Genomic DNA, 20,124 nt, shown 5'->3' on the forward strand with positions numbered 1-20,124 from the left:
CATATGTCATAATTTTAATTTTGAAGACCAGCAAAAGGATGAATATAATTTTCCTTAAAAAGTGTATATTTTCCAATACATACTGAAGAAACACAACTTTTTTATCCTATTTGAGGGAGATTAAAATACACACTCTGAAGACAAAAGCAACAGCGAATAGTGTGTTATAACAATGTACATCTTCATAGTACAATAAAAATCTGTAAGAGTCTCCCACTGGATTAGTGCTTTTTTTTTTTTTTTTTTTTTTTTTTTTTAATACAAGAGACTTAGTTCTGAGTTTTTCTTCAGTCCATGATGGTTCTACAGAGACATGGTTAGCAGATGGCAGCATTGAAACTTTGTCATCTATTTATTTAAAAATTAAAGCAACTGAGAACCAATGTTATGTTACATAACCAATGTTATGTAAACTGACCAAAACAACAACAAAACCAGAGTTTTTTACTTGGTTTTTCAGGGTGAGGACTGAACTCAAGCTTGACAGCTAGGCAGGCATCTTATCCACTTAGCTGCACCCCCAGCTAAATTGCTGAACTATTAATAGAAATTAAAATGTTCCATACTTGCAACAAGTAGCTAATTGGTACTTCTGTCATATCCTAATAATAAAACCACTTTACAGGTTCACAATTGAATAATAAATCTTGACCAAACAATTCCTCTTCAGTTTATTATCAGGATTTCCCTGTGTTCAACACATCTCAACCTCTCTTTTCAACTTCCAGTAAACCTGTCGGCCTGAAAATGCATCTCATATAATTGAGCGTAGGCTAAGGTCTACTCCAAAAATCATTAGTATTATGATGCTCATAGTTAGAATGGGAACTGATCCTGCCTTTGATTAAGCACAGCTCAACTGCCTTCATTATAGCTCACACAGTTTAAATCTGAAATGTCTTCCACGGATCACGTGTTGGTCACTAAGTCTCCAATTTCTGGTACATTTTGGAAGGTGCTGGAAAGCCTCGGCCATGAGTCCTATGAAGCAGAAGGAAGTCAGTAGGAATGTGTCCTTGGGCCATATCTTGGCCTGACACAAACTCTCTTTTCCTATTTGCTATTCAGCTTGCAGTAAGGACCCTCTTTTCTATATGTTCCTGGCAGATGTTCAGCTATTCCTTACTCCTAAAGCCTTGAGATAGCTCAATCTCAAATAAATCCCATGAAACCAGGAGCCAACTAAATACTTCCTTTTAAGTTGTCAGTGTCCTGGCACAATGACAAAAATAATACTAAGTTACTTATGTCATTACTACTGCTACTACTATGTAACTAACAGCATGTTAGCCATTTTATACTTAGTATTACATGTATATTTACATCTCACAGAACTTTAAAACCAGGGTCTTGGGTTCACAAAGTGTTTTTTTTGCACTCTGTTTTGTAATTAAGATATGGGATATTAATTAATTTCAACAGAATCAAAAATTTAAGTTGAATCCATGAATCTTCTGATCATCTAAAGTCAAAATTAAAGTTAGAAAACACATGTTGGTAAAGCTAAATTTGATAATGACCTCTGGGGGAAGATAATATTTCTGAAAGCATGAAAAAGTTAGTCTTATGCATTTCTTAACAACCTGTATGAAAAGTTAAAATTCATTCTCAGATACTAATTTCCAAGATTTCCTCTTGCTCCCCAGAGCTATGTTGAATGTCTCAGTGTTCTGTAATGTGATTTCCAATCTGGCACCAAAGCAGCAGAGATCACGGTTCTCTTTTCACTCTGCGTTCTGAGGGTGTTACTGCTTCTGCAATTGAGCCACTGTGCATACCTTTTGGATCTCCCCTTTCCACACGCTCCTCTCCAAGTATTTAACATAAGGTACATGAATTCTGAGTTGTTTTCTATTAGTGTGAGGCCAACAATCAGAAGATTCTTGAATATCATCTTACTTTGAAGTTTAGCCTGGAAGCCACCACTTCGCCCGCTGGTGTAATTATGGGAACATTTTCACAAATGATTCCATGATCCACATCAATAACTGTTCCTATAATCAAGGAACAGTTTAAGTTAAAAAGGCTATCCCATTACTTCTAGTTAACTGGAAGAATAATATGACAGATTGGGCAAACTCAGTTATAAAGATAATTCACACCAGTAAGTCATAGAAAAAAATATACATTATGTCAATTTAATATCTATCTATATATTTTTAATCTATGTAGAAAATCTTTTGGATAAAAATAATTTCATAATCAAATATCAATATCTTTATCCTAGTAGACATGAACTGTATTTGATATAACTTAGACACACCGTTTAGAGATATTCTGTGCCCCTATTGCCTACAAGAAAAAAGTACACTGTTCCAAGAAAGGAATCAAGAAGTGATATATTTCAACACATAACAAACATTTAGAAACACAGAATAATGAGGAACAATATGGCACTAGCACTAATTCTATTTATTAGTTCAAATTTTAAAAGCAGACAATTCACTCAGTCCTACGGGCTGCTTGCAAATCCAAGGCAAACATAGTATCATGAGGATAAGTTTTGGATTTCCTCAGGGCTCTGCTATCCATCAATGCCACTCCAACTGTAACACGAACACGGAGACTGCCGTCTAAATAACGTTTGTATTTAAATACTAGTTTCTTATAATTACTAAAAGCTGTTTCCTAAAGAAGGAATCTTTAGTTCTTTTCATAAAATGACAATAACCTGCAAGGAAAATATAAAAAACAACAAACAAAACAAACAAACAAAGCAAGTCCAAACCCTGAAGTTAATTACCTTTGATGGCCAGGGTGTCACTGAAGGGTAGCTCTGGGGTACCTCCACTCTTGCTATGGTTTTCAGGCTCCTGAGTGACAGTTCTCTTATAAATGCCTCTCTTTACTTCATCGAAGACCCAGAACATATTGTACACTCTAGCAGTATAGCCTGCTAGTTCAGTGATCTAAAATCAACATATAAAGAATGAGTGAATAGAGCCATGATAGAAGATTTAAAAAAAAAATGTGTACTATGTAAACTTCTTGATTTGTTGCTAAACATTCCACTTTATTGTGTGTGACAAAAAATCCTCAATATGTCAGATGACTGAAGGAAACAGTAGCAAGAGCTTACTGGAGACAATAAAGGAAGACATCAGCACAGATGTCATTTGGCGTTGTAAGACAAAAATATTGATTTACTTTAGTGTTCAAAGTGAAATGAGAAGCTTTCCCAATATTAATGAGTCGTGAGGGTCTTTTAGTCTCATTTTCAATTTGGCTCGAATTATATTTGTTTTTGTTGGTTAATTTCTTTCTTTTTGAGTCAGAGTCTGACTATGTAGTTCAGACTGGCCTCAGACTTACAGAGATCTGTCTGCCCCGCCTACAGGTACTAGGATTAAAAGCATGTGTTACCATTATCACCCCGTCTCCTCTTTCTATTTAAGATAGATTATCAGGCTGTGTATCTGTCTTAGAGCTGGGACATTTGTCTAGCATACAAGAAGCCCTGGGTTCATGCCTCCATGGATATGCATATATATTAAAAAACTTGAAAGAGAACAATGACAATAGCTCTCATTCTATTTACTAGTTACATTTTCAAAAGCAAACAATTCATTCAGCTGTCTGTGTTGTCTCCAGACATAATCTGAAGCATTTCCCCCCAAGCGTAAGCAGCATCAGTAGGCCTGTGTGTTTAGGCACATGTGGATATGAATATCTTAAGTTGCAGAAAAACACTTCCCTTTTCTTATCTATAAATAAATGTTTCTAAGCCAAATGCTGCCAAAGTTCCTGTTTGGACAGAAGAGTATATGTGTTAAAGGGTACAGGTTGCGAAAGTGAGCCTGGTGAGAGGCGTCTAGAACCTTCTCTGTATTAGTCCCACATTGTAGCTTCTTTTCAAGCTAGATGTGATTTACATGCTCAAGGAAAACTATAAATACATGATTTTTTTCTTCTTCTAGCTAAGATTATGAGACGTTTTAGTTCACAAAGCTCCACAGAAAGATGCTTTGCTCTGGTTCTGCCAGCTGTCCATCTGGGTCAAGCTCCTGCTGGTTTTTGATTATGCCAGAACAGCTTGCTTTCAGGGGGTCTGTGAAAGGTGACTCGTCTTATCCATATCATTTGCCTCAGCAAAAGAACTGGGAACCTGACACCCATAAGTATGCATGACACAAAAGATGTCTCCTCCTAACTGTCATAGTAGATTAACCCACTGATGCCGGCGGATGGCTGTTGAGATCTTTGTGCATGAAGCTTAAACTATAATGAGTAGGTGTTAGTGTCACAGGCCTTTGACAGAAGGGAAAGCTGTAATTTGACCATCTATGGGTGTATTTTGGTGTTATAGCTATCTAAAGGACAACTTCTGAGATGTTACCTGAAAGAAAATCTTGAGCTCTTAAGTAGCAGCAAAGAGAGGGATGGCTTAACAAAATACGGATTTAAAGAAACCTGGGTGTCTTAGGATTTCCACTGAGGTGGTAAGACACCATAACCAAAGGCAACATGAGGAGGAGAGGGTTTATTTCATCTTATAGCTCACGGTCACACTCTGCCACTGAGGGAGGTCAGGACAGAAAGTCAAGGCAGGAAGTGAAGCCGAGGCCATGAAGGAGTGATGCTCACAGGCTTGCTCCCATGGCTTGCTTAGTGTACTTTCTTATACAACCCAGGACACTACCCACCCGCAGTGGCCTAGGCCCTCCACATCAAGTATTAACCAATATGATACTCCACACAGACTTGCCTACAGGCCAGTCTTACTGGAAGCATTGTTTAAACTATGTTTCCCTCTTTCCAATTATGGCCAGCTTTGTGTCAGGTTGACATAAACCAAGCAGCACAGTGGGCAAACATAAATATTGGCATAGAAAAAAAAAAACAAAGATTACTGAAAGATTCAAAAAGCGCAGAAAGCAATGGGTAAGCAGACTAGAGTGGACACAGGAATGCTATAAAAGCCATAAGACAGAATGCTTTGAGACACCAGGGGCTTGTGGTAGGACGCTGAATTCTGAATGAAAAGGAAGCTTTGCTCCTCTGGAGCTACTAGAGAAGAGATAATGATTTCTTTTCCTGTCTTAGTAGCACAGGGATTCTAAGAGTAAACATTCTTAGATTCAAAGCATACAAAGTCAGGATAAATAAGGTCATTTCTATCACTGGAGATAACCTAGGATGGTTAAGTGTAGTCATTCTGTGACATAGCATATTTTGATATGAGATGGATAATGGTTTTGTCCTTTAATAATAATTAAAATAATAACTGTAGTAATAATTTCAATATTAAAATAAACTACATGGAAAAAGTTGTCCCCAAAACTAAGTCCCCAGATGATTAAAATTACTGTTTGAATTTTTAAAATAAGAGTACTTTTAGTAAGTAGTACTGAACCACTGGTCTTATGGTGAAAAATAAAATTCAATTCAATAGATCAGTTCTGTAAGAAACTCAGAAACTTTGAAGTTGTATCATACTCTGTACATTAGGTAATAAGAGATAAATTCACAATGATACTCTAGGAATTCATTGGCTTTATTATCTACCAAATTGATTAATAAAATTTTAGAAATATCTGAATTGCCCAGCCATTTTGATTTTAACCTAGGGGTAGCTACAGGTCTTTTCCCCCATCATTCTTTTAAAAAAAAACTACTTATTAGCCACATACCTATAGAATGGAGGGTAGAAATAGAAAGATGTATATGATGATGTCCCCTGCTCTCAGAGAGCTCAGGGTCAGGTGCAGGGGAAAGAACCATATCGTAGTAAGGTGAGAGAGACAGAGAAGCCATTCAGATGCTTCAAAGATGGTGAGAAGAAGCAGAATCATCTTACTGGAGAGACTTCATCAATGGAAGATGAACAAAGTTTGCAAGATATAAAGCTGGTATTATTAGCTAACACCCAGTGAGTGTTGAAATGCATTGACTTAAGTATCTCACATTATGAACTTTCAACACCCTACAAAATCATTGCTGTTGTGACTCCAATTTGTATGTATGGAAACAGGGATACAGACAGACAGGAAGTTTGAGGAGATCATGTGAGTGATTTGTAAAGGATGAAGTCTGAATATAAATGAAGCAGAGCATGGGCTTGTGAGGCCACACAGAGCAATTCCTTTTTGTTCTCTTCATTTTAAAGCAAGCAAAATCATGCTTGTGAGCAGGAATAACAGAACACCTCATTTAGAGTTGTTTCCTTTGACATCAATTATACTCTTGGCAGTTTTGGAAAGAGAGAGAGAGAGAGAGAAAGAAGAAGAAGAAGAAGAAGAAGAAGAAGAAGAAGAAGAAGAAGAAGAAGAAGAAGAAGAAGAAGAAGAAGAAGAAGAAGAAGAAGAAGAGGAGGAAGAAGAAGAAGAGGAAGGAAGGAAGAGGAAGAAGAGGAGGAGGAAGAGGAGGAGGAAGAGGAGGAGGAAGAGGAGGAGGAGGAGAGAGACACTTTTCACTTTGCTTTATTTTCAGATGCATTCATATTTTAAGCAAATTTGCAGGAAATTAAATTACCTCTTTGTATGAAGACATAATCCTTTCAATTGCATCAGCTCCAGAGGCCAATAAATTTCGGGCAGTGGTAAAGGCCTCTGTCCGATCGCTAACCATAGCCTGCTTTGGACCGTCTTCCAGATCTATAAGAGAATCACAGAACTATTGAGTTTTTCCCCCAAGCCGGTGTCTTATTTTATACCAATTAAATGATGGCCAAAATACCAATACTTCATAACTATCAGCAGTTTCCTAGGATAATACCAAATGTGTATTAGCTTTTATTAGAAGTTTCCTTTTGCATTATTTTTTCAGAACAAGAGTTAGCACAAATAAATCTATTAGTTTATTTCCATTTACCTTCCTTTCCACGTTTCCTGTAACCACTCTCCTGCTCACTGCTACAGCTGTGTAACAAACTCTCCTGACAGTCTCAGTAAAAGTGCTCACTTGAGGGGACTGCAACAGTGGCTCAGTAAAGTGCCCTCTGTGTGGGTATGAGGACCCAAGTTTGGATTTCCTGTACCCCTACTGTTTAAAAAATCTGGGCATGATGCTCACTTTATCACTGGAGGAATAGGAGTATCTCTGGAGCTCACTGGCTAGCCAGCAAAAAATTGATGAGCCTCAGGTTTAAAAGAAGACAGGTGGGGGAGAGGTTGCTGTTGAGATGGTTCAATAGGCAAAGTCACTTGCTACCAAGCCCAATTCGTGAGCTTGGTCCTCAGAACCTACATAGTAGGAGACAACCAACCGCCAAAGGCTGGCTTCTTACCTCCACATGCATGATGCGATATATATGTGCCTGCATTCATACGTACACAGAGACACATACATACATAGAGCTGAAAGGACTGGTGGCCCCATGAGGAGAGCAACAATACCAACCAACAAGAGCTCCCCAGGGTCTAAACCACCAGCCTGGAAGCACATAGGGAGGGACCCATGACTCCAGCTGTATATGTAGGGGAGGATGGCCTTGTGGGGCATAGGTGGGAGAGGAGATCCTTGGTCCCATGAAGGCTGGACACCAAGTGGAGGGGAATTTGAGGGTGGGGAGGTGGGAGTTGGGGGGTTGGGGGGGTAGAGGAACATCCTCATAGAAGCAGGAGGAGTGGGGATGGGATAGGAGGTTCCTGGGTGGGGGGAAATGGGGTAAGGGGATAAAATCTGAAATGTAAATATAAGATCCAATAAAAAATACTGAAAAAGAATTAAACGTAAAGAAATAATAAAGATGGAGAGTTATCTCAAGAGATGCCTGACATTGACTTCTGGTCTTCATACACATGCACCAATATGCACACATGCACAGGCTCATTTAAACATGTATACACACCATGTACCCACACACTTACACCAACCTATTAACAAGAATACAAAATAATATGCTATAGTTACTGTAATAGGAATTTGAACAGATCTAGCCCTCATCATTTTGATATTTTTTTCCTTTCCCAAATATTTATCATTCTTCAGCTCAGCTGAATCACTGACATGCCCATCTCTGTCGGTCCTTTGGAATTTACACATTTGATTCTTCTCACTCTGTAGGCCAAACTATCCTAGTCTTTAAATTGTGATCCTCAGCTTCAGCCTCCCGGGTACCAGGGTTACAGGTCTATAGTACATACTTGACTCTACTTTCAAAATATACTTAAGTACACAATGAGAGGCACTTAACAGCAAGGGAAGTCCTACGGGATTCTTAACCAGCTACCAAAAGATTGAGTTCCTCTTGCACTAAAGCCAAGAAAAGGCTTGGGTTTCAACCATCTGGCTAACCCCATCGATAGATTATAGGAATGTGGGTTAAAAGGGGTTTACCTTTCACTGGCAACCTCTGTCAAGCAAAACCCAATTGTGCAGAGGGATAAAGGTTGATCGGGAATTATAGCTTCCATGTTGCTTTGGCAGATTAATGTCTTCTGGGTTTTCTTCATGCTTTTAGCAACAAAATAAATATCTTCCCATAGTGTGTAACTTTTAAACTGCGGTGTTCTTTTGTAGGTATCATGGAAGCAGGTGTCAGTAACATCAGTCCTGCATGTAGCCATCAACTGCCTGACCTCTCTGATAAGGCCAGATCGCTTAGTGTCACATATAAACCGGTGACCTAAACTGCTCACCTATTCATTCCTCAGCACAGTTTGATTCTTTGGTGAAGAACAAAGTCACCACAACATATTTTCCTCTGCAAGCTGTCTTTCTCTTAGTATAAAGAAAGGGATACATAGCCTTAAACTAATAAACAAAGAATAATTAAATACTTGTATGTTTCCCTTTCAGTGATTGGCCCATCAGTTCCTCCTGTCAACTTACACAGCAAGTTTTAATGTGGTCACTGTGGTCCAGGAGGAAAGGGAGTATGCCAAAAGTTACATAGTATCTCCCATCCCTAGGGCTCCTAGGCCAGGAGTTACTTAATGCACATCCCAAGGTCTCCTATGTGGATTTAGACAGTCCAGGAGCTCTAGATTAGAGGCTCCGAGGCCCTCTTCTGAAGGGAAAAACAGCATGCTTCCAGAAGTAATTTTTGTTCTAAATATAAATACCGTATTCTCACTATGAACGTTCACTTGACATTGTAAAGGGGTGACCCAGTAGATCTACAACAAAGATGCTTATCTTTTTCTCCCATTGACCAAAATTACACAGGTTTTTTTTCTCCAAACCTAGTGATTCTCAACCTTCTTAATGTTGTGATCCTTTAATACAGTTCTTCATGTTGTGGTGACCCGCAACCATAAAATTATTATTGTTGCTACTACTGTAATTTTGATACTGTTAGGAATTGTAATGTAAATATTGGATATGCAGGTTACCAGATAGAGGATCCTTGTGAAAGGTCATTCAAGTCCCAAAGGGGTCATGTTGAGAACCGCTGGCCCAAACAGTTCCTACTTCTGACTTCCGAGTTCCTTGCTCCTTTCAACAATAGTAATGATACCAGGAAATGGCCACTAATCACTTCATATGAGCAGGAGCCTACAGAGCTTAGCATTGATCCTTAGGGCAATCCTGCTAACTTCCCCTATTTTGCATAGGAGGAATTTGAACCACAGAAAAGTAGAATGACTTTCTCAGGGTCACCTGTAAGCAGAACTTTCCAGAGCCCACAGGCTGGGAATCTAATAAACGCTGACAAGACCCGACACTTGACTTTTCACTACTCACAAAGCGCTATTCCAAATCATGCCGGTACATTATGGTTTCCCAGTAGCTCTGAATGATATGTACCATTATCCACATGCTTAGGAAAACTAAGGCCTATACATTTCTATAGTCTCCTCAAAGCTTGGTTAACTATTCCATCAGGACAAGGTTCTCCCTCCTCTCTCTCTATCCCCACCCACTACCCATTTCCCCCTCGAAATTATTCATCCTCTTTTTCTCTGTGCTACTCTGTTTCATACTTTGAAACTTTTATTACTATTTTTAATTATGTATGTATGTGGGGACAGGTGCCTGTGAGGACAGCTGCTGCCCATGCAGACCAGACAAGGAATCTTGGAACTAGGGATACAAACACCTGTGAGCTACTCAATAGAGGTGTTGAGAACTGATCTCCAGTTCCCTGTAAGGACAGCTCTCAACCACAGGGCTGTATCTCAGCCCTTGATTCACTCACTGTCTGCTCCTACCCCTGCCATCCCTACCACTTTCTTATGCTTTGAAATATAGTATCATGCAATTATTTTATCTGTAACAAAAGAGGCAACTAAGTGATTAAGTTTAAATTATATATATTTTCTGAGACAGGGTCTTTTCTGCATATCCCTAGTTGTCCTGGAACTTGCTTTATAGATCCAGGATGTCCTGGAACTCCTGGAAATCCACTTGACTCTCCCTCCAGAGTGCTGGGATTAAAGGCTTACACCACCATACCTGGCCTTAAATTAAAATTTAAGACTAGGTTAGAGAATATGGCATATAATTCCTAGACCTGAAACTTGAAACTGATATTAGTATGTGAAAAAATGATTTCATGGAGTGAAATGGTATTTTCACTTGGTTAGGCCACCAGGAGTCAAATACATTTAGTAGTCTGAGCACGTGTTCACACATAACAACTTTCATTTCTATAGACTTTGAAACATTCTCAAGTGTCAGCTGCAGATGGATCCTTTTTGTCTTCCGTTGTCTGAAAGATGTTTGGAATGAGCTTTACATGATACTTTGTTTCACTTCCAGTTGAATCATCAGATGTTTTCTCGGCCTGTTTTTGTCAAGTGTTCTTAGGATTTATTTTTAGACACCTCATTACCCTTTGGTAAGTGAGCTAGTTAGTTTCACAGCATACATGTTTACTTTTTACTAACCTCTGTGGGGTTAATTTGTCACCATTAATAGTTGTATTTTTTTCTATTCTGTGTGGATTACACCAGGGGTTTCTAATAAGACCAAACACTGCCAACTAAATTGTATTATAATCTTGTGGGCACTATATCTAATGTAGATTAGATATGGAACCTTTTGATGAATGTTATTAGTTTAAGAAATAACTTTTTAATTTATATTTTGCCAAATTTCTTAGCAAATTCCTCTGAAGTAGCCTTTCATTTTCCCAGCAGAAGAAACCAAGGTTTGGGAGAGTTTGATGTGACTAAGAGGATCTCAGTAGGAATCGTTGGGGCCAAGCTTGAAATCAGACTGTTTCTCTCAAAAGTCTGCTTTAGGCTCACTCCTAAATTTTTGATCAAGTAGTTTCTAAAGAGGGAGGTATATCTGATTTTTGGAGAACAGAAAAATCCTTCTTCATCAGTTACAGCCATTCTTTCGTATCTGTGCAGAATGGGGAGGCTGGTTCAGGGACCCTGAAGAGTCTGAGATCTACCTATGCCAAGTTGCTTAGAGAAACCACTGGAGTGATTGCAGGGTTTATATCACCCTGTGTTCTTTAAACATCTCCAGATTATCTGCAGTACTTCATGTGATGCAAAGGTGATGGCAAGAGCCCCTACAGTGAGTTCTGTAGAGAGTAAAAGGTCTGTGTTGCTCATGGACAGATTTTCTCTGCTTTTGCCTTAGACTCCAATTTCTGCTCTGCACTTGGCTGAATCTTGAATATGAACCTATGGAAGCAGAACTCTAACAGTAACCCCTTCATTCCTGCCAGTAAAGACTGGAACTTTCTGTATCAACTACTTGATACAGAAAGAGCATCATAACATTGCCTCTAGTGCCCTTACCTTTCCTAGGTATACCAAAAGAAAAAACTGTAGAGACAGGGATAGGATCGAATTAGGTAACCGCAGCTTGATAAGTCCCACCCCTAAACATCACCAAGTCATGTCATGGAAAGATGTCTGTATTACTACAAACAGAAGAGAACCCATTCCATGATGCATACATGCACCCTGAAATAGCATTCCTGGTCATCTAAAGTAGCCAACCAGCTTCCAAATCACAAATAAGGATAAATGTAGTTATAGAAAACATATAACCTTAATCCTCTGGGATGTTAAGAGCAAACCATGAGGTATGCTTATGTCATACTCTTTCTGAAGATACTGATTTGATTTGTGGTTAAATGTAACCCGAAAAGTCATGGAGTAGTGTAATTAAAACTGCTCTAGGCAGACTTCCAGAGATTACTGTGTCACAGACCTCCTTGGTAAGGTCCCTTGAGCTACCTGTTGCTTCTTTCACACTGATGGTCTGATTGTCACTGTTTCTGAGTACAAACAACTACGGATACTAGCTGTCTACACTGTAACACATGGGACATGCAATGGCATCTTCAAGAGAAACAGTGTTACGTGTATATTTAAGATTAAGCATGGATGTTATTACCGCCATCGGCGAAGCCGGTTGCAGTGATGATAGGGATAGCCACCATGACCAGTCCACAGCTGCTCCACACATACTTCATCAGGAATTGTTCTATCATGATGTACCATAAGCGTTTGGATAAGATAAGGTTCATCTGATAGGCTAAAGCCTTGTAACATTTCTGCAGTTGCTTCATTTCTACCTAAAAAGGGAAAAAGATAGGAATGAATCCAGCAGGAGCTACGGAAATAAACACTGACATTGCTTAAGACTCTCTTCCATGAGGTAGATATACTGTTTTGCCGTACATTGTTGATACATTTCTACAAGAAATAAATGTAACTAGATATTAGAATTAGTCATAATTTAGTATTACTTATGAAAACATGTTATCCGGTAAATATAATATTGTTTGAGATACACATGAGTGAGACAGGAGTGTGGCTCAGCAACACCAGCCTATTGCGATCACACACAAGGTTTAATTTTCAACAGTTAGAGAGAAAGAAAAAGAGAGGGAGGAGAGAAGGGAGAAGGAGAGACTTGTAATTATAATTTTAAAATGTTAAAAAGTTAAAATTAAATTATATTTTATGAAGATTCAAGTTAGCACTGTTAAACCCATATCATTCTTGAGATCATGAAAACGATCCAAAAACCAAACAAAACATGTATAATTAGACTATTTCGAATTGGCTCGATTTCACAGATTTTTGTCTTTTATGTGAAGAATCTACTAATTTACACACAGTTCAATGGTTCAAAAAAGAACAAATCAGGACACAGCACACAAGGCAAATTCCAAGTAGAAACAGAGGTCCTAAAGTAGTTTAGATTTGTTTCCTTTGGATTGCTTCTACTATTGAGAAAGAAACAATGATAATTCTTGATGCTGTGAAAGAAACATCATTCTGCTTGGCAATTAAAAAATATATTTAAATACTTCAGTATATATTGCCAAACCATTGGTATTATATTTCAGATAGCTCCACCCCCAATTTATATCATACTCAACATTCTGAAGCCACTATAATACACCACAATTTTACATAACTGGGCTAATTATTCAACTGTCGAAGATCTGTAGCGTTTAAAATAGCACCCTAGTGCTCCTTCCCACTCCTGGCCTTGCTAATCTTAGTTTTTACTCCTCTCCTAGGCAAAATTTAATTATCTATGTCAAAATTATGTCCTCGGCATGAGGTAAAAGAAAAGTAAATTTCATTAGACACTCCTCTGCATTTCTTAATCTGCACACTGCCATTGATCAGTCTGCAAACTGTCTGAATGGTTTTCTGTTTGAAAGCAGCTATCCCCACTGGAACACAAAAGAACAACAAAGGATACTCCCCTAACATCTCCATCTCAATCCAAAGAGGTTTACTCTCAGTTCCCAAATGTGCATTTTCTTCACAAGGTACAGAACCCTTCACCAAGTTAGTCCTTAAGTTTGAAGAAAATGCCTTTGAGTTCATTCATTACAGTCGAACTCCAGTAACAGAGACTATGTAGACCACTTGAAAAAGAACAGGCACTTTATTCTCCTGAAACTTCAGAAATGTTTGGACTCTTTAATTCTCTATTGGCTGTTGATTTAAAGGGCTAATGTATCTCAGCACGATTTAGCTATCAGAGGACTGTAGAATGCTCAGAAAGTGGGTCTGTCAACAAGACAACAGATGGTATCTAGCATCGCAGAGGCTGCTCGAACAGTCTCACGTTTCACCCGTTGCTTTAATGTCTGTCTTACCTTATGTCCTCTGTAGAAGGCAATTTCCTCCACATTGGCTATGATTCTGGAGTGAACATACCGCAAGTAGCCTTTCCTATGGGCCTCTTCAGCCACCAGCGAACCAAATTTGGGCGAGCAAGCTTTCAGTACTTTAGCGGTGGCATACACCACAAGTCCTGCTAACAGGGTGGGTCCTATGGGGCTTGCTCCTCTGGATGTAGCTGTCCGGATGAGAGTATAGGAGGTTAGAATTACATCTAGAATAGGTTTAGTAAGGTTGGAATACAGGTGAGCCACAGACTGCGAGAACATCATGATGTCTTCTGTGAGAGACTGGTCGGGGTTTGCCAACCGCCCATCCATGTTTATCACCTTATAATAAGTCTGATTTGCAAAATAGGTTTCATAGGCATGGTCTACTAAGCGAGTTCTAAAGGCCAGTGCCAGTTTGCACTCCAGGTACCTGATAGCGCTGTTGACAAAGGTAGCGGGGATAGCAATCATAAGCCACTTGATTAATTTGATGATGAAAGTCCTAGGCTTCTTTTCCACGATGCTTTTCACGATTTTCCCATCCAGACCAGCCACATAGATAGACAGAAATGTTCTTGAGATTAGAGCCACCGAGTGGAGGCAGAGCCACCCCGTTTCAGTGGTCACAAGTTTTGGAAAGAGGATTTTCCGAAGTTCTAGTAGCTGTTTGAAAAAATCTGCATTTAGCCCCGGCGCAGGTTTTTTACAGATGATCTCTGTGCAATGCAGTATTTCTCTGTTCTCTGTAGGCGGGTAATCTTCTGCTTTCGCCTTCCTGTGGCCAGGCTGCTTTAAACGTTTGCCAATGATGGGATAGAGGGTTTTCAGAGCATATGCCGCAGCCACCAGGCAGGCAGCCCTTTTAGCAGCACCAGATCTGGTCCATTTCACCCGATAGGCTGCAGCATTTAGCATGTGTATCATTTTTCCAGCTACACAAATGGGTTTCTTTTTTAAAAATTCGTTTTAAAAGCTCATGCTCCGCGGAAAGTCCAGCAAACGTTTCAGAAAACCTCACAGCCTCCCATGTTCTGCAGCTCGTCTCCTCTCCTCTTATTTTTTGTTCTTCTGTGACGGATGCAGCAAAGCTCAAACTCCACCGCATCCACTGGGGGCGAGTCCCTCAGCAGCCTGAGCTGGCCAGGCTCCACCCACAGGCTTCTCATTGGCTGCGTGGGCGGTGAGACCCTGGACTCCTCGCCTCTTCCTTTTGAACCTTAAAAAATGAAGAGAGAGCCAAAACAAATCCTATACTTAAACGGGAGTTCAGAGAGTTAAATATCTATTTCTGGAGAGGTCGAATAAGGTCAGCTGCTGGAGAACAAACCTTCCCTTAGAGCTACTGAGCATGCTCAGCGTTACTTAGAAACCCTCAGAAGTTTCAGAATATACATCCCGTCTCTAAGATTTCTACAAAGCGGAAGGGCAGAGGGAAGAAAGGCTTGCAGCAGCTTTAATGAGCCCAAAGAGAAAGAACCAGCGAGAGGAAGGGAGGGTGGAGACTCAAGAGGATTAACTTAGCCGCCCAGGGAAAGAGTCAGACAAGAGTGATAAGAGCGAGAGCCTTAAAACAAAATAGCAAACACATATCCTTGAGAATGTTTTGTTCAGAAGATGTTGTCCCTCCACCCCTTACTCCCCTGCCTTTCGCCCTTGTTCGATTTTCTCAGATACTCGCAGAACCTATTGGATAGGTTGCTATTGAGGGGTGTCCCTTGTAAATAAGCTGGAGGCGAGCTTGTGTTTTACAGAAAACAGTTACAGAAAACACCCTGAACTCTTCTCTCAGACTCCTTTGTACTAACTTATCCTGATAATAAAATTCTTCCTGCTCCATGATTATGTTTAACAATGTTCATCTGACATATTAATATTTGCTTACAAATTGACTTTAAAAATCTCCCTTTGTTTTTCTTTGGAGTTTATGTAGCTCTATAATAAGAATTTAATCAGCTGGGAATTAAGCTGGAATTCAGTGATGGAAAACGATTTTTAGGATGCATTTCTTCTAAACATGTTTTTCTTCAATTTTTCTTTAGGCTCAAAGATAATCTGCTGGCTTCTTCCTATGAACATTTTTGCTGGTTGATAAAAATCAAGAATGTTTTAAAATTATTCCCATTCCCAGTAGAAGGCCTAATGGTCAATAGTCAAGCAAAAACTTTGCATATTTAAAAAAAAATTGAAGGCCATTTTTTGAAGGCAAGGCAAAGGTGGTTTTTGCACGATAGGGCTTTTTTCTGCTTCTCTCTTCTGTCTTCCCAATGACGGGCTTACCCTGAAGGTGTGCATTTAAGCCAGAGCCCGGCACAGTAAGTTAGAACTGGCCATTTTAACCTGCGAGTGTTATATGACCTTTTAGCTAAGAATCATTTTCTACTTGGGCCTTACTGTCCACGGACTCCTTCTTTTGATCTTTCCATAGTAGTTCCAGGGCAGGACTGCACTTCGACAGCTCCACCTCTGTCCTGATTTAGCTTCACAAGGATCACGCCATAATAAAGAAGTTAAAGATGGCTACATGGTGGTTGTTACCATCACACGGCTGGTCAGTTTTGTGTGTTACTAGTCCTCTCTGTGCTTCAGCTTTGCCATCTGTCTGTAAAATGAAAGCAATGCTATTCTATGACGTGAGTGTAGACGATAAATAAAATAGTCAAACTGTTTAAATAAAACCATTGTATACAGAAGTCTGCAAATTTCTATGCTAGAATATGTGCCCCAATGTTGAGTGATCTTTATTGTTCGTTAGACATGAGTCAAAGAATTGCCTTTACTAAAAATATTTTTTAAAAGCAGTATTCTTTTAAGCTTTTTGGTATACATATATTAAATCTATAAATTATTTATACAGTGATAATTTATTTGCATTCAATTCAACAGATTTACCAATATATGAATGACAAATATCTTTGGTATTTGGTCATATTAGCACATCCAATCAATGATGTTAGGACTCCCTGGGGTGCCAATTAATACATCTATAGCACATCTCCTGCACCTAGGGCCCAGGAAACATCAAGGTAGAGTGGTGGAAAGATTGGAAGAGCCAGAGTACCAGAAAAGTCTGCTATGAAAGTATGTCTCCTAGAAATAACAGGGAAGTGTCACCCAAGACCCTTTAACTGCATAGCTGCTTAAACAGGGCCAGGACAAACAGAACACCAGAAGACATGCGAATATGGAAGTGGAACTCTTAAAGAAGACCCTACTCCTAGACAAAAACCTGCAAACAACTAAGGAGAGCTAAGAAAGGGCGAAATAGGCTTCCCCAGGGATGAATGAGCCCCCTAAATTGTCACCCCATACTAAGTGCTCAACAATGAAATCATATACATACAAGCAACACTAAATGGACACAGTAGGTTTTATTTATATACTTATTATGCAAGTGCATGTATGTATGTGTGTGTTCACATACCTGTGTGCATATGTATGTATGTGTGTATAACAATAACAATTTAAAGAAAAGAGGCCATGAATTTAAGAAGCAATTGTAGGATATAGGAGGGGTTGGAGGGAGGAAATATTTGGTGAGGATGCAATTATATTTTAACTTAAAAAATTAAAAATAATAAAGAACTTTCTGGGCTGTTATGCGGTTTTGTATTTAAAGTGTTTGCCTAGCGTGCTTGAAGTATTGAGGTTTTCAATTCTCAACACTGGGCAAGGGATTGATTTTTCTAAGTCCAAATGTAAAAATCACGGACTCATAATAGTTATTGACAAAATATTTTATTTCTTGGATCATGCTATTGGTGTATGAAAAAATAAGACTCTTTTACACACATACAACTAAATCATTTATGTCAGGTTTTCTGGTAGCTAAACATAGAAGGGTTAACTGCAGCTGGAAAGGATGGGGGCAGGATATACATCACTAAGGTTAATGGTGGGATGTCCATTCAAGCTGAATGTCTAGGTTAGATAGCAGCTAGCAGTTGAAGGAAATAGCATTCATCGCTAGCAAACAAGAAGCAGCCATATCAGAGACGGGGTGGTGAGCAGGAAATCAAGGTCAAAGGAATATTAAAGAGGTGAGCTCATGTACACTCATATATCTGAATGCTTGGTCACCAGGGAGTGGCACTGTTAGAATACGTGGCCTTGTTGGAGGAAGTATGTCACCAGGGATGAGCTTTGAGGTTTCAAATGCTCAAGCCAGATCTCCCTGCATCCTTCAGATCCAGATGTAGAACTCCCAGCTACCTCTTGAGCACAATGTCTGCCTGTGTACTACCATGCTTCCTGACATAATGATAATAGACTAAACCTCTCAACTGTAAGCCAGCACAAATTAAATGTTTTCTTTTATAAGTGTTTCCGTGGTCATGGTGTCTTTTCATATCAATAGATACCCTAACTAAGACAGTAAGCCAGATGATAAGTATATTGCAGTATAATGGGGTATCATAAGCAACCTTTGAATTCCAGAGGTAAGAGACTTATAAAAAGAATTAAATAAGAAGAAAGTAATCAAGACAAAAAAAAATTGGCATGAGAAGGAAGGTCGAAGTTCATTTATTAGTATTATGGAAATGGTCAGTGTGTGACTTGACTCGAGAGTCAGTCAGTTTAGCACAGACCCAACTATAATAATCCAAACCTCACCATTGTTTTCCACACTGCATGTTCCAAATGGGGGAGGGTATGTCCTAAGACTTAAAACTAGACTTGAGGCTTCAGATAGGAAAAGAAGAATTCAATCTGAGAGGAAAGAAGACAGAAAACGTGCCACAAAACATTCCAGTCAAAAATGAATCACATTTAAGAACTGAATTTCCCTCTTGCCTGTTAACATTGTATAGCCATAATAGAATAAAGCATTACTTATGCATTTGAATTCACCATATAGTAAATAGACTTACTGTGCTCCTGAACATAATATAACAAAATACCATATGGTAGATTATAATAATAATGCTACTGGTCCACATATATATTATACTATACTATACTTTTAATTGTTGTTGTGCAGGATACACCTGACTATTAAACAGCTTTTTAAGGAACACTACAGTTCTATACTTCTCATGTTAATTGTATCTCTTTGTCACATACATTAAGAGAACATACAAAATAATGTATACATTCTAACTAGTTCTGTGGTAGTCCACTTCATGTTTGGCCAATGATAAAACCATCTAGAATGAATCTCAAAATGTATTTATTTTGTTAAACAATGCATGGTTACATATTCTTTTAAAGTAAGACATTAAGACTGTTATGGGGTTTCTTTTTAATTTTTTTTGAAAGCCAAATATAAAGTTAATATTAGTTTGAATTTCAAACTGGGAGAGAAAAAAAAGAAGTGAAAAAAAAATCACTTGTTATTTTAGTAAGCATTATAAAATTTCCACTCAGGCCTCTAAACTTAATGTAATTTCATATGAAAAATATTAACATTTTTCTCAAGGGAATTAATAATCTGAGAAAAGTAGTATGATATTAATGTTTCAAATTTACTAGTGCAGGAGGCTGGAAAGATAGCTAAGCAGTTAAGAGCACCCGTTGCTCTTACAGAGGATCCAGGATCCTAGCACCTTCATGGTGACACACAGCTGTCTAGCACATCAGTTTCAGGGAATTGCATGCCCTCTTATGGCCTCTAAGGATATTACACATGAAAATAGCGCGAGTGCACACACACACAGACACACACACACACACAGGCAAACAGCCATGAACATAAAATAAAAATATAATAAAAATTTATTTAAATTTTTTTCTAAATGCAGTAATTAAACCACTCTTCTCTAAAACGTGCTGTCGTATCATGGATCACCAATATCAAGAGCAGAGCTGGAAATCATATATGTTTATATATAAAATATGTTTCATAATATATAAAGCAAATATCTTTCTAATGAACAGAACTATAAATATATAAATATATAATGCAGTTTGTATGGTTAATTAAAAAAAAAAAAGCAGTCACTCAGTGATTTTTCTGAAATGCTGAAATGCTCTTTTGATTCTATTACAGATAAAATTTGGTAGGGGTTGTTGACTGACGTTATAAAATTATAATTAATGTTTTAAAATAAGATGTATTTATTTTAGTTACCAGTTCTTGGCAACTTAGATAAGCATTATATTTTGATACTTTTTTTTTTAAAGAAATCATGACAATT

General features: G+C 38.5%; 1 protein-coding gene across 1 annotated transcript in view; it reads right to left on the reverse strand.

Moving 5' to 3' along the window:
- Abcd2 (ATP binding cassette subfamily D member 2) overlaps positions 1-15,367 on the reverse strand; it is a 45,092-nt gene extending 29,725 nt beyond the window's left edge. Inside the window, exons 1-5 of the mRNA XM_034517371.2 lie at positions 13,976-15,367; positions 12,247-12,427; positions 6,472-6,593; positions 2,744-2,909; positions 1,900-1,994 (exon numbers count right to left, since the gene is read on the reverse strand). Of these exons, the coding sequence (XP_034373262.1) occupies positions 1,900-1,994; positions 2,744-2,909; positions 6,472-6,593; positions 12,247-12,427; positions 13,976-14,914 (1,503 nt within the window). The 5' untranslated portion in view covers positions 14,915-15,367. The remainder of the gene's footprint in view (positions 1-1,899; positions 1,995-2,743; positions 2,910-6,471; positions 6,594-12,246; positions 12,428-13,975) is intronic.
- Between the last annotated feature and the right edge of the window lie 4,757 nt (positions 15,368-20,124).

The sequence above is a fragment of the Arvicanthis niloticus genome, chromosome 13, assembly GCF_011762505.2.
Source record: "Arvicanthis niloticus isolate mArvNil1 chromosome 13, mArvNil1.pat.X, whole genome shotgun sequence".
NCBI lineage: Eukaryota > Metazoa > Chordata > Mammalia > Rodentia > Muridae > Arvicanthis > Arvicanthis niloticus.